General features: G+C 37.8%; 1 protein-coding gene across 1 annotated transcript in view; it reads left to right on the top strand.

The window, feature by feature from the left end:
• CPLANE1 (ciliogenesis and planar polarity effector complex subunit 1) overlaps positions 1 to 25,838 on the top strand; it is a gene marked incomplete in the record, with an annotated part of 61,655 nt that extends 35,817 nt beyond the window's left edge. The window contains 22 exon segments of the mRNA XM_072416608.1: positions 605 to 1,339; positions 2,439 to 2,599; positions 3,031 to 3,145; positions 3,256 to 3,313; positions 6,468 to 6,599; positions 7,072 to 7,155; positions 7,683 to 7,778; positions 8,357 to 8,463; positions 9,044 to 9,209; positions 11,478 to 11,731; positions 12,741 to 12,831; positions 13,388 to 13,528; positions 14,384 to 14,417; positions 16,609 to 16,737; positions 17,953 to 18,112; positions 18,897 to 18,958; positions 20,620 to 20,781; positions 21,026 to 21,144; positions 22,399 to 22,488; positions 23,325 to 23,465; positions 23,941 to 24,074; positions 25,055 to 25,838. Of these exon segments, the coding sequence (XP_072272709.1) occupies positions 605 to 1,339; positions 2,439 to 2,599; positions 3,031 to 3,145; positions 3,256 to 3,313; positions 6,468 to 6,599; positions 7,072 to 7,155; positions 7,683 to 7,778; positions 8,357 to 8,463; positions 9,044 to 9,209; positions 11,478 to 11,731; positions 12,741 to 12,831; positions 13,388 to 13,528; positions 14,384 to 14,417; positions 16,609 to 16,737; positions 17,953 to 18,112; positions 18,897 to 18,958; positions 20,620 to 20,781; positions 21,026 to 21,144; positions 22,399 to 22,488; positions 23,325 to 23,465; positions 23,941 to 24,074; positions 25,055 to 25,177 (3,294 nt within the window).
• Positions 25,839 to 26,671: the final 833 nt, after the last annotated feature.

Raw genomic sequence — 26,671 nt, 5'->3', positions numbered from 1 at the left:
AAGTAAAAAAATATGCATTCGGACCATAAGACGCACCCTGATTTTCCCCCCACTTTAGGGGGAAAAAAAGTGCGTCTTATGGTCCGAAAAATACGGTAGATCTTCTGGTGGCGGAAATTACTTTCTGTGAAGACCAATGGCCGGGACGAGGCATGTTTTGCATCCAGGGCTAATGTTTTGGTTATAAAAACCTGCTAAGGAACACGAAACAGTAATCATTTGCTGGGGATCAGTCATCCAAATGATTGGCTAAAAATATTTTGTACCTGCCTCTTCATATGGACGTACTTAGATTGTCTGTGGGCAAGCCCACCAAATTGCAGCATTTTGAACCTTTACTTAGCACATTAACAAACTACACTGTTGATGTAAATATTCCCTTAAAAGGAATGATCATCCCTATGTGCACACTTTTTAATTGTATTGTAAAAAACGTTAAATGCATGTTTATGAGAATGTCACTGGGTGCATGGACATTGAATTGCATCTACATGAGATGTGTAATAATTGCCTTTTAGAGACATCATGTAATATATACAGTTTACAACACACTACAACATTTTACTAAAATAGTTAAAGCTGACATTTTTTTGGTTGTATACAGAGAGCTCCTGAGATCAATGTACCTTCCAACCAGGATAATGAAAGTGAAAGGATTCCAGCAAGTTTGGGATTATTAAGTTCTGCTCCTCGCCAAGCCCTGCCTTTAATTGCTCCTGAATCCCCACAACGGAAGGCCACCAATCTCCACCCACCTCCAAGATCAAGTAACTTCGAAGGATTTCCACTACTTAAGCTGCACACAGCTCCTACTCTAATGTCGCTAAACTTGCTATCTGGGGCTCAAGTTAAACAATCCTTAAAATCTAGGGATCGTCCTCCACTTAGAGAAGCATGGGGACCAACAAATGATTCTAATAGGCAACATAGTTATCAGTCATCAAGTCCCCTAAACCAGCCTCCATCTCATCATAGAGGTTCCAGTGGTAAGGCTGGCAAAAGGACTGAAGAAGCACCAAGGACTCTTGAGGTAAAACAACAGTTCAAACATTCTGCTGTTAATCTATCCAAGGCAAATCTTCAGATTTACCAAACGTCCCTCAAATCAGAGGAAACACAGTGGAGACCTGATGAAAGTTTGCTCCAAGTATTAAAGAGAAACACCGGAATGCCTTTGTTACGTCTTCGTACTGACCCGGCATTATTTCTTCCTTCTATGCCAAATCCTAGCCTCACCCTATCAATGATGCCCCCACAGGCTGGGAAATCTGACCAGTTCAGGGGTCCCCCAATGGCTGGATTTACTCTGCTGAAAGCCAATTTACCACAACAGACTCAGGTAAGTTATAAACCCAAATCTCTATTGCCTTACAATGCTTGTGACCAGGGTTTATATCTGAGCTAGAACTCTTTCTGCATAAAATTTGTATATACTGCACTCTCCATTTTCCACAAATTACAATTTTTACTGAAAGATAATAAAAGAAGCATAACATAACACACAGCATCAGTTTTGCTAATATAACAAAAGTAATGTTGAGGCTTTACAAACTCTTGGAAACATGGAATATATTCTCATAAAAAAGTATGAAATGGTAAAGTTGAAGAAATGGCGCAAAATACAACCTGGGAAAAAATATACTGAGAAGGCTTAATGACTTGACTGTAGACTCTGTAAGACTCCATAATATGTTGGTTCTATTTAATATATACTAATATTAATATAAAAACAATTAAGTTTAGTCTAGTCTACATAGTGTAGGGCATCAGACTAGGAGGAATATGAGACTGTTTAGGTTAAAAAATCAGGGATTAAAGGTTTTAAGAGCTAGATTATACATAGGTGTTTTTTTTTTCTTTTATGGGTGGATGCAAACAGGATAAATCACTAGGGAACCTATTTCTAAAAAAAAAAATCTCATGAAACTTAGCCAGTTTAAATACTCTCCATTTGTTTCCTTGATCACCTCTTTCCTAACATCATATTCATAAAAGGACAATTTGTTTCTATTTGTTTTGTTTTGTTTTTAACTGTGATGATAACTGAATATTTACTAAACCATGATTATCCCCTAAATTGGCATTCAGAAACTCCATGGTTGCCTGGCTGGTCAACTGTGGTTGCTACCTTGCGATATACTGATATGGATCAAATAATCCGATTCAGATTTTCAAAGAAATTAGAAGTCCTTATCTAAATGATAATGTTCTGGGTCTGTGACTCCTTCTATTGGGTCAAAAGGATACTTTGTTTTTTAATTCTTTTAATATTTACTTGCAATGCTCAATTGTTTTTCTGCACCAAACATAACGGACAGGACTATATTCAAGTTAATATCAGTTTAAGGGGCCAATGTTTGCATGTTGTTAATGCTAGGTGTATTGTAGTTGCTAAAACAAATATGATATGTAAAACAGGATGTGCTATCTTTTGTCAGGATTTGCAGATCATTCCTACGCCTAGGCTCATTCCCCTGCAGAACCTGATTGCATTTGAACGAGATGCAGCAAAGAGAGTAGAGCTGGGAAATATGCAGCTGCTAAAAGCAAACATCCAGCCTTTTGAAGAAGTTGGGATTCTTGGGGACAGTATTAAAAGGTATAAAAGAAAATGTGACATTTTCTTTTCTGGAATATTCTGGTATGTGTGTATGTTCTGAGGTACAGGTACAACGTGCTTACACACATCCCCTGATCTTAGAATTAAATTATCTGTACTCTGTATGAACATAATACTACAATATAGGTAGTTAAAAAACCTTCCCTTTTTAATAGGGATAAACAAGATGATTACTTACTATCTAGTGTTGGCCCATGCTTCCCAGTTTACAGGGAGTCCATGAACTGCTTTCCAATGTAAATTCCTTATGTTTAGTCTTGCACAACTATTCTATTTATTAGATGATTATTTATTAATCTACTGCCATTTATTAATGTTAATGTTTTAGAATATAATGTTTGTGTATAAGTCATGGCAGGAAAACAATCAGTCTAGTGAAAAAACATATATTCTGCATTATTCTATTTTAGACAAAAGAGGCGGACTCTGAAAGAAAAAGGCGAGAAGAAAACATCTGTTACATTTCGTCCTGAGAACTCCATTATCATCACTCCAAATAATTTTGATGATGTTGTACAAAATGAGGTAACTTCATACACATTTCTTGGTCTTTTATTACAAACTTTGTCCAAGATTACTGGAGGGCAAGCACACAGATTACTGTGTATTAACAAGAGGTCTGTTTTTAATCCTAGAAAATAACTCCTGATGAACCTAATTTAAAAGAGAGTAATGAATTTGTAATTCCATTAGGTAAGTAAAAAAGTATACTTTATATTTGATTTTGCTCAGTCTTCTAATCTATACATCCCTGTTGTTCACCAGTGACAGATTGTTCTTTACTTGCTTATACTGCAGTAAAATCAGTACAGCTTGTTGGTCAGTCTCGGCCTGTGACTGGTTAGTAAATAAGCAGCAATACACGGATGAGGACAACTTTAAGCTCTCCCCCCTCTTACAAATGATGGTTATGTACATCACTGTACAGAGTATTAAAAAGTGCCTACAAGTATGTTCAAAACATTCAAAATATCCCTGGGAGCCCCTTATATTGGGAAGTTTGCAGATAGTGTAGGTCTTGACTTCTCTAAGACTGGCTTATGAACCACCCCCACAATGCAGTACCGGAGCCTTAAAGAATAACTATACTCAAAACCCCCAAAAAACAAAAACACACACTTACCTTCAATCCCGCAGGGCAGTCCGATTACTCTGGGGGTGTCCGGCATTGGGTCCCGTGTCCTCTCGGCATCTGTCCCAAAGCCGGCGCTCCGGGCGCCACCATCTTCGTCTTCCCTTCTGTGTTCTTCATCCTGTCAACCCAGGCGCAAGATTGGGTGATGTAGGATGAAAAAAAAATTGCAGATTGGCAAATTTTTCTTTGAGCAAAAAGGCTCCTTCTGCGCATGCCCGAGTTACTCAAGCATGCGCAGAAGGAGCATCTAAGAGCCTAAGGCTTTGCACTCCCATGCATGTTTTTTTTTTATTTATTTTTTTTTTTTAAAGGATTGTTGCACCTAAAAAAAAAGTTATGTAAGGTTTTTCTTTACATAAAAGGGTTCTCTACCCTTTTATGTAAAGTGAAAATTCTGATTTTAGGTACGCTCTAAACCCTTTGCAGACGCCATACAGACATTAGAATTCCGGGATACACAAAAGATGCTTTAGAATGGCAGGAGAATAAACCAACGCAGTACACACTCATAGCTGGTAAATGAATGACTTTGGTGAAACCTCTGTGCACATACCAAATTTTCACCCAATTTGATAATGACCATTTGTCTCTGATGACAATTGTTTTGTGTGTACATAGCTGTAGTGTTACTTTAGAAAGGACATTTTTAAAATGTGGTGTTTTTGATGATCTGAACATGAAGTGATTATGGGTGAATTAGATAAAATAACAGCCAGCTTATTAGAAGACTTTAAATTTATACTGCTGGTATTTGAGGTAGCACATTTTGTGTGACAGCTTACATACCAACAATAGAGACTGGTAATTAATTTTTTAGAGACCGAGCTCAGGGCAATCCTAAAATATTCCAAGGGTCTTTACTACAGTCACCCTTTATTCCTATGGTTAAAAAAAAAAAAAAAAAAAAAAAAAAAAAGAAACCGAAATGCTGCCTAAACATCTATGGTTCACCCAAACACTATCTGGAATTGACTTAATATTAAGTTGATGCTTTAATTTGCCCATATAGGGCAAAATAATGTGTTTCTTTCCCCACTAGCATCTATTCACCTATCCTTGATCCCCCGCTATTCTATTTTGCTTTGAATAACGGGGAAAGGAAGCATTCAAAGGGAAGGCGGTGCCCTCCTGTCGTCGCCAGTCCTAATAATCCCTAAAGAGACCCAAATTTACTAATCAGAGCACACAGACCTATGCACTCCTTCCACAACTCTTATGACAGTGTGGAGCCAATCAAGAATATCCCAGCTCTTTCAAGCAAGTAAAGTGAGTCGCATTCTTATTCACAACTTTTATTTTTCACTAGGTCAATCATTTGGGACTTTAAAGACAAATATTGTTTAAGAACTCAGTATAGAGTTTTTCATAATAGAATAATGTATTAACACATAATTAATAAAACATGGATAAAAACATACAGTCCAAATGAAACTCCGCTTCATCAGGAACACAGCCTATAATTACAAATATCACTTTTTTAATATAGAATATAACAAAACCATTTTTTTAATTCTATTGATTAAGCATATGTACTACTCACTTATATGTCTAGAATCACTTCTTTGTTTGGACGCATCAACCATGGGATCAATCCCTGATGGTAAACTTAAAACAAACTGGTACAGACCACAGACAGATAAGAGAGTTCTGTTAGCTACTATAATATATTACTATCAAAACTATCCACCTTAGTGATTTTTGATAGCCATTGCTCTATTAACAAGCTTCTCACCTTAATTCAGTTATATTCCTTTACTTTGAATCTATGTGCTCTTTATGAAAAATAGAGAGAATGTAACTCCATTATTGTTCAACTGATTAAACCCATTACTATATGCAAAGTGTCAATACCCCTATTAGCCTAATCCACCAATAAAATCCCACCGTTAGTTTAAATTCATATTAACCACCCGACCTTAAATCGATAGACCCGAACTTTTCTCACTACCTAATTTCCCTTACTTACCTGGTCCCTGCTGCGATGATCCAGCGTCGATCGAAAAAAAAATACTCACCTTCTTCCCGCAGCTCCTCCGGACACGTCTTGTATCTTGTTTCATCCGGCGAGTGCAGTGACGATCACCGGGATTTCCCGGTGACGTCGGTGCGGGCGGGAGGTGGGGCGGGAAATTCAAAATTTTGTATTCCTTTGCATTGAACTCAATACAAAAAAGCTGTATTGAGTCCAATACAAAGAAATCCTTATATAATATATATATAATTATATATATATTATATAGGCTACTGTACATTACATTATACAGTATTTTTTTTAAAACTTTTTTTTAAAGGTTTTTTTTTAATGTTTTATAAAAAAAAATGTATTATTAAATTTATAACATTTTGGACATATTTCGGTGAGTTATGCGGTAATTCGGTGAATTATAAGTAATTATTGAGTAATTCGGTGAATTATAGCCTACAATCTAAAATAAATTTCCATGAAAAAAATTTAACACTTTTTGCATGGAAGTACAGAAGTTTGGAAAGAATTAGAATACCCGGTGTCCGCGTACGCTTCCCTCGGCGATTCCTGATGATGTCCGTGCATGCGCCCGTCGATGGGGGTCGTAGCGGGAAATTCAAATACTTTGTATTGGATTCAATACAATGTTCTGTATCCAATCCAATTGACTTTTTCAGCTTGCTTAATTTCCTCCCTAATATGTATGCAGCATGTAATCTCTGAACTGAAGATATCCTTTCTTTCAGGGTCATTTGAACAGGAATTGACAGATCAAATCCCAGCCCCTATGCTTCCAACTATGGCAGAGTTACATTATTTGGCTTCCCTAACAAAAAGACCACCTGAAGTTCAAGATGCATTCACCAACACAGACTCTGGTAAGTGTGCAAAATCCCAAATTAAATTACTTTTTTCATTCCTTATCCTTTGCTGCTGCTGCTGCTTTTTTCTAACAAATAGCAAGTGACTTAAGAAATACATTCTAGGTTTGTTGGATCACCCAGCTTCACTGATGAAAGTGTATCCTCTTCAGCCTTGGAGAGTTTTCTTAAAACAGGCCAGATGTCACAAACTTTATTCACCACCCATCACAGTCCTTCATTTCATGAATAATCACAAACCTGCAAATAACCACAAACAATTGCCAAAATAATTTATCTGTAATCAAGCTTGTGACCTTGCATAAGAGGGGTATATCTGTCACCACTAGCTGGCCTGAAGATTATTTTTTTTCTTTATCCGATAGATTGATAGTGGACATATATGTTACATAGATTTCTATTGCTTGATGAACCTATCCATCTCTGCTTACGATTCCAATCTGTTCCTTGCTTTTATCCTTTACTGTAGCTTCCAAATCTTTCATGAGCACAGGGACAAGCTGTGAAGCATTTTCCAATAATGTGGTAGTGGCAGCATCTCCTCCTGCTTCAGGTTTGCTCTGTTTACTCTGTTTGTGTTTATGATACACATGTTTTTTTGTTTTCCCTATTTATTTTTGGCCAGTCACAATGTTTTCCCAAATTTAGGTTTAATGCACAGTTCTGATTGGAAAATGGAAGGGGCCCAAGTTGTACTTTTATCCGTTTCCTTTTATAACTTCAGCTGCTTGAATTTTTAGGTCTGCATGTTTGGGTTGTTCAGGGTTATAAGGTTTACTACATTTTCAGTTGTCTTGTCTAAGTATATTCACTGATCTCCCAGATCATACAGACATGTAGATATATGTTTTGAAGAAACATGAATGAATATTCTATAATAATAATTCTAGCCTCCACAGGCACTGTTTATACAACTGCAAACATCAGCAGTTCCTAAAGTAGAACAATAATTACTCTCTTCTATATATAGGCTATGACCCATACTTTAGCTCATTGTGGTTTGCCATGACACTAGGACTAATGAATAGTGTATGCAGCATATAAAGATGTATAATCTGCTGTGCTGCTTTTCTCTTGCAGCAGATCCCAGTGAATCACGTAAGCCTCTTGATGGTGAGGACAAGAGGAGAGAACAACTTCCGAGCTATCATATGGCAACCTCTGCTCTTCCTGCAGGTCTGATCTCAGTTTTTTGTCTGATGCTTTTTTATATCATTATAAAATTTTTCTAATGCACAACTTATACTAAGCATGCCGTTAGGTGAAACCAGTTGGTGAGACAATGGGAGATTTGAAACAAAGCCCTCTGTCATCATTGCTCTGCTTCCCCAAGTGTAATAAGAGATTCCGGACAGTCTTTCCTTATAATGTTTTGAGTCCTTTCTCCTTTTAGGAAAGTATTTCAGTGTACAAATTTGTCTACAGAGTTCATTTTGGGGGAAGAGAGAAGCAGTACAGACAAATGTTTGGTTGTGCTTGCAGATTTCATGTGTTAATAAGGGACATGCTGATAGGAGGTGAAAAGCAGAAAGCTCATTAGTCTGCTACCTATATTTTTACTATTCAGCTACAATCTGGGGAAATAAGACTTGTAAGTGTTGCCTAACTACTGCAGAGAAAAAAAAATCTCATCTGGAAAGACAGAAATAATCGTAACGGGAATCATTTTTTTTGTGATTTTTTTCAAGCAATGTTTATATACATCATAAACATAGAGGTCTATGGTAATAATTTCAAATCTGTTTTTTCTGCAGATGGCCTTTTAGCTGACCACCCCCTGAAAATGCCCCCGGAGCTTTTCCTAAATCTTCCATATGAAGAGCAGAAGATGTTCCAGAAGAAAGACATTTTACCAACACATGTAAGATCTTTTCTGTGGGTTAGTTTGGTAAAACTTTAAAAAAGTATGCTTGGTTATCCTCTATCCTTGGATCACACTAAAATCATTTTTTTGATCCCTTTATTAATTACTGTAATTTTCTGACCACTTTAGACATAAACAGAGACTGGCTGCCATGCTAAAGTTTTCAGTTATACCTGCAATACTATCTGGAAATTAATGAAAGTCTACAGAAAATAGAAAGGAATGGGTTATATGGATATATTTTATTTAGACAGTTATCATAAAGAATAGATTTTACGCCAACACAGACCCTCTAATTAAATTTGCTCTAAATTTCCATTGTTTCTTCTCCTATGTGGACAGTTAACATTCGGGCTTAGAGAGGTTCATTGATTATTGTCCTAACTCACAAAAAGGTGTGATATTACCATATTGTACCTGCTGTACACGTTTTCAGATGATAAACTTTAACAAGTTTGGGTCTTCTCTATTAGAATGTCTTCAGTCTTTATCTGTTCTAGAAAAATACTTCTGGAACCAACCACTGCTTCTCTTCATTGTTTTAGGTATATGAATCTCCATTTTTTCTATGTTGTAGGTTGAGGAACATCTACTACCAGACTTAAATATAATGGATTTGGATGAAGAAGAAATTCCTAGACACGTTCCAATTATAGAGGAAAAGCTTCCTTCTTCAGCTGATCTCCACCTCCTTGCAGCTTCTAAAAAGAATGCATTGCCCAAAGAACTGTTATCCAGCACAGGTAATTCTTTCTACATGGAAAACTAAGGAGCAATAGTCTTTAACAAATGTATATATAGACTATAAAATAAATGCATGGTACTGATTTGCTTGAACAAAGTAAGGTTTCCCTATTTTACATCATCCATTTTACCCCTTATTCTAGTTGTTTGCTAAGATAAAGTGTCTAGGTCTACTGACATTTGTTTGCTTCATACAAACTTTGAATTTACCTAATGAAGTAATCCCCCTCTATATCGCAGTTCATATATTGCAGTCCTGGTATATCGCAGATTTTTTTTTTTTTTAAACGTTTTGCGGATTTTTACGGTATATCTCGGTATCTGCAAACATTATATTGAATTGTTTTTATTGTAAATTTAAATTAAATTTATGTAATTTTTTGAAAAAATTTAATTATTAATTACAAAATATAAACATTAATTAAAAATAAGTAAAATGTTAATATATAAAATACTGTACAGCGTATTTACTCAAGAGACAAAGAACACGTGGTGTTTGGGGATGCTGAAAATCAAAATACAGTACGGCTGCAGGAACAACTCTGGACAAGCAGAATTCCCCATTTATTTTAATCCTGGTTGTGATTGGCTGCTGGCTATTCGTGCCAGTGTGGGGAGTAATTTACAGCTTAAACAATAACCAAAAAGCATCACAGATTTTCATTCATCGCAGGTAGATTTACGGGGGAGTACTGTAGTCTTTGGAAGTGCATAATTTGCTTGAATACAATCAGAATTTCAAATGCATCTGTCAATGATTTTAAAATAATCCTGGAATTGTTTCAAACTGATGTTGTTGACACAAGCCCAGATATAAAAGACCCAGGCTCAAATAATGGCATTCAGGGTCTTATTACTAAAGAAATTACCCAGGTCCTTATTACCTAGTGTCACTTTCCGGAGACTGCTATTTTTTTCTATGTTTCTAAATCTAATCAGGTATTTAACATTTAAACTCCCTGGCAGTATGAATATTAAGTATTTTCAAATGTAAAAGCGGTACATTTAAAAATACTTAGTATTTTAATTTTCTCACCTACCAGCCCAACGCTCCCACCATCCAGCCACACACTCACTCCCAAGCAGATGCCCGGCTGGGCATGCCAGGTTACACAGTTGCCTGGCCGGCATCACTAGGGAAAGAAGATGCCGTGCACCGCTGGAGGACGCCACTGGAATGTGGGAATCAGGTAGGTCTTTTAATCTCCCTGGCAATTCCACCCCGCGTGTGGCTCGAGGGTTACCGCTTTTGGTATGAAAATTCAAGCCGCACTCAGGATTACCGCCAGGGAGTTTGAAAGGGCTTTTTGTAAAATACTAGTTTACTATATTATTCCCATATCGCAAATAGATTATCAACCCCTGATGAAGTAGGGTCCTCCACAGGAAGTAATGCAGTTATGGGAAGCAACAATTGCAATTGCAAAAGTCTTTTGACATTTTCTAGATGCAAGGATTAAACAGAGCATGTTTTTTTTAGCTATTAACAAACATTATGTAGTAGATAGTAGTAGATGTAGCAGCAGACTTTACTACCCCATTTCCCCAAAAATAAGACCGTGTCTAATATTAATTTTTTGCTCCAAAAAATGCACTAGGGCTTATTTTTAGGCGATGTCTTATTTTTGCATGAATAACAATCAACATTTATTCAAATATAGTCATGCCATCACATTCTGGAACATTATCAAAACTCTCCAAACCTTGAATTCCATCTTGAATTTCTTGTGACTCCATTTCCTTTAGAACCATTGGCCCCAATTTCTCGTGTCCAGCAATAATGCTTTCCTTAAATGAGCACCTTTTGTCCATATATATATATTATAGCTTATTTTTGGGGTTGGGCTTATTTTCAGGGTATGGCTTTTATTTTAAGCATCCTCAAAAATACAAAAAAATCATGATAGGACTTATTTTTGGGATAGGTCTTATTTTCGGGGAAACAGGTACTAATCTTCAGCTCTCCAGTGTACTGTCATTGGATCAGGTGATATGCATGCATTAGCATTTACATTAGCTGCAGGATTAAAAGAACTAATAGGAGGCATCATTCAATTTCTCCAATTTAGCTAATAGGCGGAAGGGGGCCTGTGACTTTAGTTACCATTGAACTTATTTAAAGCGTACCTTTTAGAGGAACACATTTTGATGCTTTCATTTTTACCTACTTTGGGTTATAAAACAATGGGAGTTATTGTACTGATTGCCATGAGTTTCCTCTTTTTCCTTCTTCCGGTTTTTATACTTTGCCTTTATTTTGCTTTCAGAGATTTATTCATCAGATATATTCCAAAGCCAGCCAAGGTTAGAAGATGTCCAGCGCAGCGCAGTAGAAGGTTATATACTCCCAGAGCACTCTGCAGATGTGATGCCTGCTAGAGAACCTGTCCCAAGAATTTGGACACCTAGGGGGCAAGAAAATAACGATGCATTCTACAGACTGAAAGAGATGGATGCCCAGCTAAGAGCTTTGCAGAATATGGCAGCGAGCATGGAGAAAGACTTTGCCAATACTGAACTGGTAAAAATACATTTACTACAAGCTTGTACAAATACTGCATTTAGTCTTTACGTCTCGTATGTTTGAGTTCAGCAAGAAGAGTAAAGCTTATTATAAACACCTTGATTTTTGGGGAGATTTTGGTGATCATGAATAGCTTCACACCTTTCTAGGTGTAAAATGATTGCTGGTAACAGAATATAAGAATTTGGACAATGACTTTTATCAATAACCATACAAGGCCCTTTAAGAGGAGTTTTTTCTCTAAATGTTTTAACATATACAAGTATACAACCAAGCAGGATCACAAAGAAAAAAAAGCAAATAAAACATATATTAAACAATAAGAGAAAGGTAGGTGCAAAATTCAGAATCATGTCAAAACATGAAAACAAACATCATGAAATACATACAAAACCACAGGAACAAAACAAAATTACAAATAACAGCTGTCTTTCTAACCCTTCAGATCGATTAAATCAATACACAATAAGCACTTATCTAGCATCAAGTAAAACAACTGAGCATTCCTAAATAAACACCTTTGCAAAAATCAAATAAAAAAAAAAAAAAAAGAAAGGAAAAAGAAGAAAAGACGAGAATAGAAAGAAGTCCAAGATCTCACTAGGGAAACAACTAGTGCAGCCAAGCGTACTTAAGGTTCATATGAGCAACTATCCAATACGGGTAGCAGTTGCTTGATTTTAAGAGGAGTTTTAAACAATGAATAAAAAAAAATCATATTTTGAATTGTGTTCTTTAAGTTTTTTTACAAGCCGCTTTTTTTTTTTAATTTGGCAATCCTGAAGAACAAGTATCACTACTAATTCAGCTCGTTCTTGCAGACAGGAAGTGTGACTTAAAAGGGTCATTAACATTTGCCGAGAGCAGGAGAAAGCTAGAATGTTCAAAATACAATTTTGATTTCCATGGATTTTTTTTTAAATAAAAATGTTCCTTAAGCACCTATTTTCTTCTTAACATGTCAAAAGAAACTTAGCTGATTGTCTCTGTGTTGTTATGATTGTAGCTTGTGAATACGATAGAAAATCTTTCAACTGCCTTGGACCCAGAACCTGAAAAAGTCCATCCTCCTAGAAAACCTGCTGTTCCAGGAAGAGGTAAGCAGCTTCTGGTATACATCACCTAGCTCTGTGTAATGTGAAATATTGTTTGAATTTCACATGAATATAGAAAATCTTTTCCGTTGCTTTTTAATGTTTATTTACAGTGTGCTGCTGATGCAGATTGTGTATTAGTTTCAACAAAGAAGGCTGCTACACTAAAGAGTTGCTTAGTCACTGACCCAAGGACAAGTATGCAAATCCATATGGAAGTCCTCTTTCTCTTTCAGTGAATGGGGACAACAACGCAGCAAGTCAAAGATTTAGATCAGGGGATTATCCATTTGAAGGCCACAGGTTTCCTTTAACCAAACGACAGCCAGGCAGCAACATTTTAGCATAGTAGCTTAAATGCTGATTATTATGGATGCTCTTTAGGCAAACTTTTTATAACATTAAACAGTTGATTAGGTCCAGGTACTTCTTTGGACAGGTGGAGGACAGTTCAGTAGGAAGGTATTTACTCCCTCCAGAAAAGTTCATGTTGGAGTGTCTGCAGTGTACATTGCTGGCCATATCTCTTTACACTCATTGTAACATTCCTTGTCTTTAGAACTGACTGTCAATGAGATGATTTTGGAGGAGTTTGAGGAAGAGGAGGAGTTTACGTTACCCAGCCCTAGAGCTATAAGGTTAATTGAACAACCTCCAGAGGTCTTTACTGCTGGAAAACCCAGTGCCCGCCCCCCTGCAGGTATGTAATAAGTATCTGTTTTATGTGTTTTGACCTAGACAATTAGTGTCATTGTTTTTGTTGTTGCTTATACAAATTGGTGTCTGATTTAAAGCTTGAGTTAAGTTGTAAAGGTAAACCTAAAAGTATTTTTAAATAGAGCAGTTACGAAACTCTGCCATGTTTGTTGCTGTTAAAGTTCTCATTAGGGAAATAGAAAGATTTATTCTCTCTGTCCAATTGTCCTGATTACCAATTGAAGCTGAAAATAAAAGGGAGGGATCCAAAATTGTCACCAGAACAGGATGAGACACAGGTGACACAAAACTATAGCCTTTTGAAACCCCTCCATCTCTATGCAAATAATGGTTTTGGTTTCATATATAATTTGAGCTTTTTCAACTCGCATATTTTCTGGTTTAGTGGTTCTTTCTTCGGATGGAACACAGGGCAGAGACAGAAAAATAGAAGGACTATGGCAACAATTGTTCAGCAAAGAGTTATGGCACAAAGTATACCATTTTGAAGAAATTGAGAATTTCATAGTCCCTGGCAGAGTAGTGTTTGCAAATGGAACTTAAACAAAAAAAAAAAAAAGTTCCTTTGTGGTACAGTTTTGCAATAGTTAGATTTATTGACTTGGTTGGTGCATATTATGTGCATCTGTTTTTAATTGTGTTTGACCTCTGATCTGTAACTTCTTTAACTCATAATGAAGATCACCTTATATGACTTAGTACAGAATGTCCTCTGGGAGTAATTGTGTAACTGTTTTTAAATGTCTCTGGGTCACCTAGCAATAGGAAGCTGTGTATTAGGATCAGGCTATACAGGGGAAACTGAGCTCAGATCACTAACACCTTCATCTTGTTTCAGATGCCCTGGAAAACAAACACGTCATGAATAAAAGGTAAGGAAAACTACTCTTTAGGATATGACTTGAGCTTCATTTATAGGTAGCTTTGGCTTTTTTTTCCATTTACTTCTTTTGTTGAATGTTTTCAATGCATTTGTGCATTTCTTTAGAATTGTCCGACAAAAACAAACATAACTAACTAGACATTTACCATAAAATTAGAGCATCTTTGTCCCGTTATAGGTTATAAGAAAGTGTCAGTATCTATAACCAAATTACCAGGAGGAATATACAATTACAGGTAGTCCCCGAGTTAAGGACACTGACATACAGACGACTCCTAGATAGGAATGGGGCAGCAGGGAATGCTGTTTGTGTGCAGGACAGTGGCTTCATAGGGGGGAGGGGGGCATTTGCATGACTTCTGCAACATCTTATAACTCTTTAATGACCAAGACAAACTCTGCAGTTGTTTCTTTTTGCATATGAAAGCACAGCTTGCTCCAGAAGTTAATGAATGTCTAGACTCCATAAAGTTTTTTTTTTTTTTTTTTTTTTTTTTTTTTTTGTTTTGTTTGTGATTAATTCACAGTGAGGATTTTATACAGTAACTGACACCATGCTGCCTAATATTATGTTGAGACAAACATCTGTCCTAATTGCATTTATTAAAATAATGTACCTGTTCCGACTTACATACAAATTCAACTTAACAACAAACAAAAGTCCTTATCTTATGTAACGAGTGACTACCTGTGTATACAATGTCCACAAGGCAGTATTGTGTGTTCTTGCTTATCTTTCTGACTGTCAAATATTAAATCTAAATATATAAATATGTTTTCATTTTTAATCTTGAAGTGTTACGCTTTTTATTATTTACAATATTTATCTGTTGGAGACTACAGTATATGTACAAAAACTGTGACCATTTAGGGACTTTCATTTAGACAAATGTAATGCGGCGGTCTTGCATAGAGACCTGTAAGGAATGAATCTTAGGATTGCTATCTGCTATACTCCATTTAGAGAACTTCAGATGCATTCTTTGCTAGCCATGTGGGAGGAACCCCAGCCTATCTACCACTTTGACATTAACCCAGAGATTATTCAGGAAGCATATGTTATGTTTTCAATCTATTTTGAATTCCCATTGAAGGTCTTTCTCCATTGTTGAAATGCAGGAGGTGAATCCCTTTTCCACCATCTGTTTTCTTGCCTCATTACTCCACAGTCCTGTTCTCCAATAAATCATAACGTTCATAATATTGGAATCCTATTGGATTGATTTAAGAACTAACTTTTCTTTTTCAGCAAATCAATGTGTTTGTTTTCTACCAGGCAAACTTTCTCCTGCTTGTAATCGCTACCTAATTGTAGGGTCTCTTTACTTACCTTATCCCTATTTCAGAGAAATCATTTATTTATATCTTGCATTGTAAAGGGATAAATGGTTTTATTTTGGGCAGTTTAGACAGCGGTCTCATCTGTAAAGGTTTGAGCCATAAAACTGAAAGGAAATGGGATTTTTCCATCCATTCTACTCAAAACATTTTGTTGCAAGCAAACATATATCATCCATTATTTTTATATTATCTATTGGGAAACAGCATGCCTTTACCTTTCTGGTTATATTGATGCTTACAGGCAGCAAACTAAACAGTATAAACTTTAGGCCAGCCTAGGACATTTTCTCCTAGCACCGCTATGCGTCAATTTTTTCCTGGTGTCTCAGGAGAATAGAAATCTTTTTTTTTTTTTTCAACTTTGATGCATTTCGGAATTGGGCTGGACATTGTAGGGATAGCCTAGAAATGTACTGGGTTCCCCCTAAAGTGCGTTCCAGGTCCAAAGCCATTCAGTGTCTGTGTTTGCCTTCTTAGAAGACTTACCTATTGAGCAGGTATTTTAGATAGTAGTATAACCCAAAAAGTAAAGACTTACTGTGTCCTCTGATTGACTAGGAAAGTATTTTACTACAAATAGAAAAATCTGGAGGATTGTTAAAATAAATCTGTTCACCAGAGAGATTCCTTGGATATACCATACGGTTCTTGGTTGCTTTCACCAGAGCCTAATAACACAAGGATTCGGCTTTTTGGACAGTCCTTTAAGTAAGCAATAAAAAAGTGCCTGTTTTTTAAATTTGTGAGGAAGTCTTGTGTTTTTTAACAAATTTTTTTACTGCCCCATTACTGTTCAGAAATATTATTATTTACGCTAACCTGATTTCATTCTTCAACAGCACTGTAAGTGAGCAGCTCCAGATGACTGGGCTCAGCGACATTGCAGATATTCTGACTGATCTCATGGATGGAGGGGTGTCTGCTTCTGAACTAGGACTGACGGAGAGCCAAGCACAAGCCATTTCCAGGTGGGACACGTGTTAGTTGGAATCCCTGTTCGTGATCTAAGCTCAGTCTCTCCTGTTTAGCAATGAGCCTGATCCTACTAAACACAGAACCATCCTGCTCCATAACTAAACAGACACAAACCACTGCTGTTTCCTAATGGGGAGAACTGTATGTGTGTGGTTCTGATCCTTCACTATTCTATCCAAAACTAAAAGAATAATTTCTAACTATAGATTTATTTAAAAGAAACCCTGTCACCAAACCATCCTCACAGAAAGTTTTCCATAAAATTCTATCTGCATTTAATATATATTATGCATGTTATTTACCTGCAAAAAGCCTCTCTTGTGTAGAGTTCAAAAAGCCCTGACACAGCTGCTGGATGCAGCCATCTTAAATATAATGTCAGCAGACTCGGAGTTATCATTTAGGTTTTCTCCTCTGCAGGGTCTCTTTATTGAAGGTAAGTGGGCTCAGCAGTGATATGCAGTGCATGTTGCCTGCAATTTAGCAGAGTTGTAGATAATGTTATTGACCTGGCAGGTTATGACAGTATAGTCTGTACTCTGTAAGAGCCTAGTTCCAATGTAACACTTTCCTGTAAAGCTATGCAGTGTTCTCCCCAGCCCCTTTTAGCTGGGTTCACCACCCGGCACGTTTCAGCAGCCACCCGGCTGTCTTTGTGTGGTTACTGATGAGTTGGGTCACAATACAGGGGCTGCCACCTGCCTACAATTTCTTCCCACCCAGGCTTAAAAAAATTTTTTGGGTTTGAGCACTGCTATGTGTATTGAAAATTCAGTACTTTAATAATTCTTTAGGCCCATTCCTCATGCAATGCTTATTAGGATTTTCTGTCAGGTGCCTGTTTAAACACCGGTGTTTACAGAGTCTTACTGTCAAATCACACAGCTTTAAGGATACCACTAATATCTGATGTTGATCCAAAATCAGTCTAAAAAAACTTTATTTAGTTATTTAGTAGGTTCTGTACTGCAAGCCTTGGCAGGGGAGGTCCAATCATTTTCTGCACCTGCAGCATATAAAGAAAAGGCTGATTACAGGGAGTGTAGGCAGCCCAGGGGGTAATGTTCAGCAGGTATGTTGAAGTCATTAGTTAAAGTATAATTAAAACCCTAGGTGTTTTCACAGCTTGTTCTTAGCCAGCACTGCCTATTTGTTTGAAAAGATTGATTTAAATTTTATAAAGCACAGCTGCTGTTTTCTATGCACAGGCAAAGGCTTCAAAATACTTCAAAGAGAAACCCGAAGGACAGGGCAGAGCTGCGGATATGGATGAAGAAGAAGCAGAGGGAGCGCCTGGCTGAACACAAGAAGAAGCTGGAAGAATTGAGGGAGAGAGAACACAAGCCATTCCAGTCCCAGCACACCACTGTATGTGAATTGTGTTTTTAGTGCTCATTTTTTACTTCTCTGTAATCAGAGAGTGAAATAGACCACCATGTTTTTATTGGTGCTGCTAGAACACAGGCGCCAGGTTTCAGAATCAGCCAGAGGCTGGCATCGTATAGTATATATATGCTGATATAAGATGCTGCAGTCTTACCACGCAAGCCTTCCCTGTTCACTTCTGAATAAACTGATATCTTTTATGTTGTAATAGTGTTTTTTGTTTAATCCGAACTTTACTATTTGTAATAGATATTTAATACCTGTATAGCTGTTCCTACCAGTCAGTTTTTGTATTGGTAATACCAGTATGCAAATAATCTGCAGAATTTATCATATGTAACAGTGTTCAAGTAGTCAGCAAGTACTTTTTTTTTTCTAAATAGCAAAAAGGTTCTATTTGCTGGAACTAATAACCAGCATGATGTGTGGTCTGACAGTATGACATTCTGTGATGTGAAGAAGTGTGGAAGTGTGTCATTTTATCTGCTAGACTACAGAACCATAATACAGCTGCTAGGTGGATACCAGTCCATTATTTATGACTTGAATTGGACCTGTCACTAAGAATTAAACAATTTAATAATAAACACTACCTTTTTTATTGGTTTTTCAATTTAGATACAACTTGTCCTGATTCTGACTTATTTTAAAAGGTGCAGGCTCCTGGGCTAAATTCCTGATTTGAAATCTAGTAAAAAATGTAAATTGGTTTTATTCTCTTTTCCTTTTATACACTTTGAAGTATTTTTTTTTTTTTACTTTTCAGAACACTCCAGTCACTTCAAAATCATTACAGCAAACAAAGAGACTGAAAAATGAAAAAGATTGGTAAGGCAGATTTTCGGCTACTTGATTTCATTTACTCACACTGATATTGAATGCACTGCTGTTCCTGTGGATTTCCTTTTTCTTCTTGTGTCTGCAGAACTGGGAGTAAAGGGAAGTTTTCCAAATGAGATATAGGCTTCTGAGCCTAAGATCAAGTGTAGTATCTGTTCTTATATGTGTTCAGGAAGTGGCACAACACTACCGTACTTGGGCGGCGGATAGTGGTGGATCAGTACCACCTGGCAAGATGAGGGATTGGATGGATTGCTCTGTAAGGGGGTGACCCAGGCTTAAGCGGTATGCGGGATGAGGCTTAGGTACCCCCCAATTCCCCAAGGAGGAGCATCCAGACCCACATTTGACAGGTAGGGAGGAAGAAACCAATGATCTAGCTAGAGGTTTAAGAAGCGATGGAACTGCAGTGTTTCGCCCCCCTCGAAGTGTTAACATTAGGGCACCAGAAAATCACTTTGGCCATCCCCTCTGAGTTTTATCTGTGCACATATGCTGCTTTCAGCACATCACCTTCATTTAGATCTAGTTGTGGATAGTGTTTTTTTTTTTTCTTTTTTTTTTCTTGTGGTTCTGTCACTAGAGTTGTGTGATACTTCCCTCACCTCCTAGATTGTAAGCTCTTCAGGGCAGGGTCCTCTCCTCCTATATCACTGTCTGTATTGGTCAGTCATTTGCAACCCCTATTTAATGTACAGCGCTGCGTAATATGTTGGCGCTATATAAATCCTGTTTAATAATATTTAAAATATTTCAATACCTTTTTATTTTTGACGATCTATATCCAGGCATTTCCTGCCGAGGGGTGACAATGCCGCGTTGTCACCCTGCCACATGCACTGCGATTGGAGACTGCAAACTGCCCCGCTGACATATATTGAGTAAGCATGTTCCATGTTGTCACAGGAAGCCAGTGAGAAGCAATGGTGTGCATCCAAGCGAATGCATGTGGACAGGAAATGTCTGCAAAGAAATGAAAGAGAATCAGCAGCAGATGCAAAAAAAATTGGTAAAATTGGGGAGCAAAAAAAGAGAAGATGACATGCGTCAAGATGCGTTACACCTGAGCAGATTGAGATCTGCGCCCCCTCCCTCCTATGGCCACAGATTTGGGCTTCCCAGGAAATCATGTAACAAATTTGGCTACATTGTCAGTTCATCCTGTGTGTGTCCCCCCCTTTGCCACGTTTCAGCCTGCAACAATTGCAACATTGTATCCCAAAACACACAGCACACGTGTGCCCCTCTGTGACCCCACCACCACCATCATCATCATCATCACACCATCACCATTTGAATAAAGGGTGCTGCCACCTTCAGGACAAGCCCTGATGTTCTCAGAGAGCTTTCTGGGCACGGTTGTTCTCCATTGTCACCCTTCAGAGGAGCTGCCAACCTAGTACTCGGTGGACTGGTTACAGCTAGACCAAGAGGAATGGAATCTATCAGATTTCAGCTAGTTGACTTCATCCCCTCGTCTGGAGCAATACACCACACCAAAGCCTTTGTACTAATTATGCACCATATCCTGTCAGTTGTTTAATAACTCATCTTGTGTAAGCAGAGTCTTTTGTGAATATACCTAATTCACATGGTGGTCACTGATAACTTCACTTCTAAAATGCAAATGGTTTTCTGTGTGTTTGCAGCATACTTCTCTCTGAGCATCACAGTCACCGGGTTTCAGAAGCTCTGAATCTCATGCAGGAGATGTTATCAGATGCTCATCAGATTCCACCTGGAAGTACCAAACCCAGCACGTCCCAGACATCCCTGTCCATGCAGCGGGCTGCCCAGCCCTCCTCAACATGGTGAGTTACTAGCAGTTAACCAATCTCTTTTCTTATTTAAAAATAAAATATAATGCAGGACAGAATTATTTTTGTTCAGGTTATTTTCTGAATAGGATTCTTTTTTTTTTGATGTGGGTTTTCAGGAAAAAGAGTTAGCCCTAGTCATTATTACCTTATACTAACTGCCAGGCCCATGACATCCCTGGTATAACTACAACTTATAGCTGTTTTAATACAATACACTTTGTTGTTCTACTTATAGGTCCCGTACTCAAGCTCACAGCGTGTCCATTGGCCATACCAGGAAGAGCCGGTCCCCTTCTAGAGCTGGGGCCCTACATTCCAATTCAACATCTTCTCCTTTACAGACACAGATGAGAGGTAGGAAGAAATAGATTGTTACGTGACAAGAAAGTTGCATCTATATTAGAAAACTTGTTCTGAAAATGTAAACGGAACATGATTGTAAATGTAAAATGAACATGTAAACTGCAATTGCAAAACACCCTTTGCAAGTTTCCTGCCTAATATCCAAAACACATCCAAAATATCCAAAGAACATTTAGAGTCACTGACCTTTATCTATCTGCCAGCAGTGACATACTGCTTAAAGCATTGAGCAAGATCCATTTTACTTAAAGTGGAAGTAAACCCAAAAGAAAAAAAAAATCACACTTGCCTTCAATCCCGCAGATCAGTCTATCCATAGGGAGGTTTTTCATTGATTCCCGTGTTGCCCTGGTATCCGTCTTCGGCCCGGTGCAGAGGGAGTGCCAGGCGCCGCCATCTTCTCTCTTCTATCATGTTCTTTTTCTTACATCATCTGATCTTGCACTGTGAAGGCGTGAGATCAGGTGATGTAGATGGGGGGGACGGGGACTTTCTGATCTCACTGCGCATGCGTGAGATTAGCAATTTTTTTTCCCTATTGATAAAAAAGGCCCTCCTGGGATACCTACGTCATGCGGTATCCCGGAAGGCTCTGTCTGCACTCCCATTCAATCTTGATTGCCTAGGCGATTGAGAATTAAGGGGGCCGGTGCTGCACATTTTTTTTTTTGTGTTGCACAAAAACAAAAAAAAAACAAACAAAAAAAAACTAAATTTTTAATTTAAATAAAAGGGTTGTCTATTATCTACCCTTTTCTTATGGGTTTATCTTTAGGCACTGCTGTTGCAAGGGGGAAAGAAAAGTGCTCCTCGATCATCACCAGCTAGTTCAGTGGAAAAGAAGAATGTGAAATGTTTTTCTTTAGAATGGAACCTTTTTAATATGTTACTCTGGAAGTTTAAAAAACAAAAATGCCATCTGCATTGCAGTATTTGCCGCCTCTCAGGCACTGACCTCCTCTCACCACACTGCCCCTACCACTTTAAAGTCCAGTACAATTAAATGGCACCCACCATGTACAGGACTACATAGAGCGGCGACAATGTTACAACATCAGCGCTGCTTCCTATAGTAAGGAAGGCCCCTCCGTCCCGCTTTGAGTTTACTGGAATTTTGCTTTAAAGTAACAACTTCCAACTATGCCTTGGGTTACATTATTGAAACTCCTATTCACTTAGTAATTCTGGTTATTACAAGGCTTTTCTAAATACCAATTCTTCTACCTGTCAAATGTTTTCACACAGGAACAGCTACATTTGTGCTTCCCAAGAGCACGTCTGAACCTGTACTTCGACCGCGCAGTGTGCCTAGCTACGCTCCCAATAGAAGATACGGTGAGAGGCTTGTATTTCTTACCTGGACACATGTATAAAGAAAAAGAAACCAGCTAAACATAAATCTTCTTTACTATGTTACAGAAATTAAAGCAAATAGCTGATAAAATGTATATGCTGGAAGGTAGTGCTGCTAATCTATTGAAAGCATTAGCCCTACTTCTGATATCGATTGCACTACAATTTTTTGAGTGGGATGGCCCCTTTATGGAGAATTGAAAAATGCAGAAAATTGCTTTATACATTTTATTATTCTGTGCCAGTAGGGTGAACTAAAAAGCACAGATTCAGGTGAAGTGGAGAACCAGTATTAATATTTATTGGAACAATTGGCTGATCGGCAGAAAATCCTTTACTTCTACTTTTGCTACTATCAATATGTATTTGTGTGACTCCAACATTTCTTCTAATATCAGACTTTAAGTTAGGGGACTGTCAGCCAGGAGACTTCCCTGCCTAAATTAGACATAAAACCTCATGTATTTTTGGGTCATCCTTGCTGTAACTGAGCACTGCATTTTGCTTTGACAAAGGTTTTTTTTTTTTTTTTTTTTCTTTTAACTTTCATTATGGAAATTTTCAAACATACAAATTATAACTGCACAAGAAAAAAAATTGAAGTTACAGAATCTATATAGAAAAGTTTTTATATGTTTTTTGTAAGTTACAAATTACATTTTTACTCGACATTGCAGGCTGTTCAGTACCCCAGGCTAACCACACTGAACGTAAAACTATCACTGAGATGAAACCAGCTACATTTGGCTGATAGTAAAAGCCACAGGTGCATTTATTATAAACAAGAATTACAACTGTATAACCTTTTCTTCCTCCAGATCCGACCCTACCAGGAGACCGCATTTCTCAAATCACCCGCCGGGGAATGTTGTCTGGAAGAAACAGGACTGATATAAATTGTAAAACTCCAAAACCCATTCTCAAAACCACAAAAAAGCTGCATAAGCCACTACACCAAGGTAGGAGCTGAAAGTGAATGACTTGGGACAATACAATTATATTTAAACCTTAAATCTGGACATGTCCTTGCAGAGGGGGCTGTTCCTGTTCCAGGCTTCTGTTCTGTGCCACCATCATCCTTTCTTGCCAGAATAATGTAACTCGTGCACGATGCATGCACAGCTCAGCTTTGTCAGTAGAAACCCAAAGTGATCAGGCAGATAAGACACAATATGACAGAGGAGACATTACCTGTCCTGTTCTGCAATATTAACCTGCCTGATCACATTTGTAGAAGTGGAACTTAAGTTTTAAGAGCACACCAGCACATTATCTTACTATATAGTGTGTGTGTGGATCTGTAAAGACATGAGCCTGTAAGCATCTTTGGGGCAGAGACTGATGTAGAGCACTGTAAACTATGTTGGCATTCTATAAATGAAAAAATAAATAAAATGTAAGTAATAATGTATTTCATATCACTTGTCTTCACAGGTAAGAGAAGTAAGGCAACAAGTCCACAATCAGCGGTACAAGAGGAGGAGTATGACCGAGATATTGTGAGTCCCTGGGAGCTTCCTGAGGAGATTCACAGAATATTATACAGCAGCCAAAACTCCATCTCTCAGGTATATAACACATTGTGAGTCTGTTCCAGGTTCTATCCAGCCAGATAGAAATAAATGGTTCCCAATATATTTGAACTATGTCCTTGTTGTGCTTTGTTTTGCGTCTTGCTCAAAGGGTGGAGGAAACTTAAATTGCAATTCCAAGAAACAAAATGCAACCACTGTGCAAGAATACAAGCTGCGTAAAATTCCACTCAATTAGTTTTATTTCTTCCACTTAATACATAATATGAAGGCTTCTGGCTTCCTTCAAATTCCATCTGCCTGCATAGGATATGAATCTGTTTTAATACATCTGTCAGTGTGCAGATTTAACACACATCTCTTCATTTTGGACGTTTAACTGTCTCACTGGGCTCACGGAGTATGTTAACCTAGTAGATTAAGCCTATAGGTAGACTGTCAAATTAAAATTTTGGGGGAATCTGCGAGTAATGGAAATGGAGACCAATAAACAGAAAATGTTTTTATTGGTGAAGACTAAAGTTATTCCCATTGCATTTATCAGTGTAAAGCTAGGGAAGGGTGTTGTTGCACAACTCCAGCCTGTTAATAGGACAAAGAAATTAGATATCTAAAAGGGCCAAAACAATATTAAAATATTTATATTTAACATATCATTATGTTGTATGTGTCACTACTGGAGAATTCTTCTCACTTCCTGTCCAGCAGGGCCAGAAGTGGCAATATTTATAAGGAAATTACTTTTTTTTTCCATGCTGCTAAAGTATAACTGCATTAAAACAAGTTTATTTAGGGCATGGAGATGTATCACTCACATCATCACTTGTGTTCACACAAGTTCATGTGTTGTCTGGTGGAATAATTGATTACCGATAGGAAAAATGATGGGCCGGATGGTCAAATTTAGCAGCAGATCTTCTGATGTGTACTGGGCTTACCATACAGACACATGTAGCTGTTGTACTGTACTTTTACATTGGATTTATCCTGTTATGTATCCGTGTTTTCTAATGCAGGGCATACAGGATGCTGGAGACGGCTTCCACAATGACAACGCTTCTGATAGCACCGGCAGCATTCTCAGCAAGCTGGACTGGAAGGCAATAGAAGACCTGGTGGCCAGTGTGGGTAGTACATGACTGTCACATGATCTGTGCCCATCTGCACCCACTACAGAATTTTAATCATGAATGAATTCCACTATTAATTATATTAGTACTTCATAAATACATAATTTTTAAAAACTACAGTTCTCGCATAAGGAACGTCCTGTATTGGTCCCCCCATCTACAGTATACATGCTGCTGGGATTCTGTACTTTGATTCTGTGTGTGTTCTTAACAAAGCTGACTGAATCGATGGCTATAACCAGTTAATATAAACTTTTTACAGGTGACAGATTCATCAATAGTCACATGCTGGGAACATTTTCCATTCAGAAATCTCCCTTGTGGGCAGCCTTGACTTATATGCCCCCCATTTTTGGGTCCTGACAAAAATTTATTGATCCCCGGTCTTGTATCTGACAGATTTCTGAAGAAAGTGTTTCCTCTTCCACAACAGGAAGCAAATTCCATGCAGCATTTCAAAGCTGGAACCCTGTTTGTGTTTATTTATATTCTTTGTATAATCGCATGTACAGTATTTTATTAATGATCTGTGACATAGTTTGGTCATCCTATTTTTGTAAAAATTTGAACCTTTGAATAAAAATATTTAATTTTATATATCACCTATTTTGTTTTTGCAAGATTGTTTTATGATTTATTTTGTATAATATATTGTAATTAAATAAAAAAAAAAAAAGAAATTCAAAGCTCTATTGCCATTGTTTAAAGTGTTACTATACCCAACCAGCAGAAGTTTTTCTCCTTGTATCCTAAAACAACCGTGTGGTGTCCCTTTATAAACATTACAATAGATCAGCTGGTATTGTTTCTGTCTTGAAGCCAGTAGTAGAGGTAAATAAGAAAGATGGTCTTTAAACAGGGAAAAAATGGTTGCCACAAAACAATTTGTATGTATTACAGAAGGCAGCTTGCCTGCGCCCATATGGTGGCATTTATTCTTTTTCAGATAATTGTCAAAAACCATTAAAGGGTGTGAGATACTGTTCAAGGATTTAAATAGCATAAAGGTTTGAAAAGTAGGGCTTTCCTGATCAATATGATAATCTAACTTTGGCATTACAGGCTAACATGTTGCAGTAAAAATCTGGGGGATCCCCCATTGGTTGTTTGTTGATAGGAGGGCATCTCCATGAATTTACATGAACCTAACAAAATAGGTCTGGAGTGAATTGATGCTCAGTAGGCTGGTTGATGGAATTCAATTATGCAAAGCAAATGGGCTATATGCAGAAAACATTGCTTACCTGGGGGTGCTCTATATGCAAGGGGTACCCAACTTGTCTGCGGCCCAAGGAAGGACCCCGCTTGGGGGGGGGGGGCGCACCAGCCAGAGCCGCAGACCATGTCTCCTGTACGGATCGTGGGTTCAGGCCCCATGACGTCACTCTGGGGGTAAGTTTCTTCCCCCTTATACACCACTCCCCTGCACATGTGCAGTCCAGAGTCCGTGCATTTAGGGGTCCATGAGCTCCAAAACATTGGGGACCACTGCTCTGTGCCATC

The sequence above is a fragment of the Pyxicephalus adspersus genome, chromosome 6 (genome assembly GCF_032062135.1).
Source record: "Pyxicephalus adspersus chromosome 6, UCB_Pads_2.0, whole genome shotgun sequence".
Taxonomy (NCBI): Eukaryota; Metazoa; Chordata; class Amphibia; order Anura; family Pyxicephalidae; genus Pyxicephalus; species Pyxicephalus adspersus.
The sequence above is the reverse complement of the archived record's forward strand: the minus strand, read 5'-3'. Positions and strand labels throughout refer to the sequence as shown.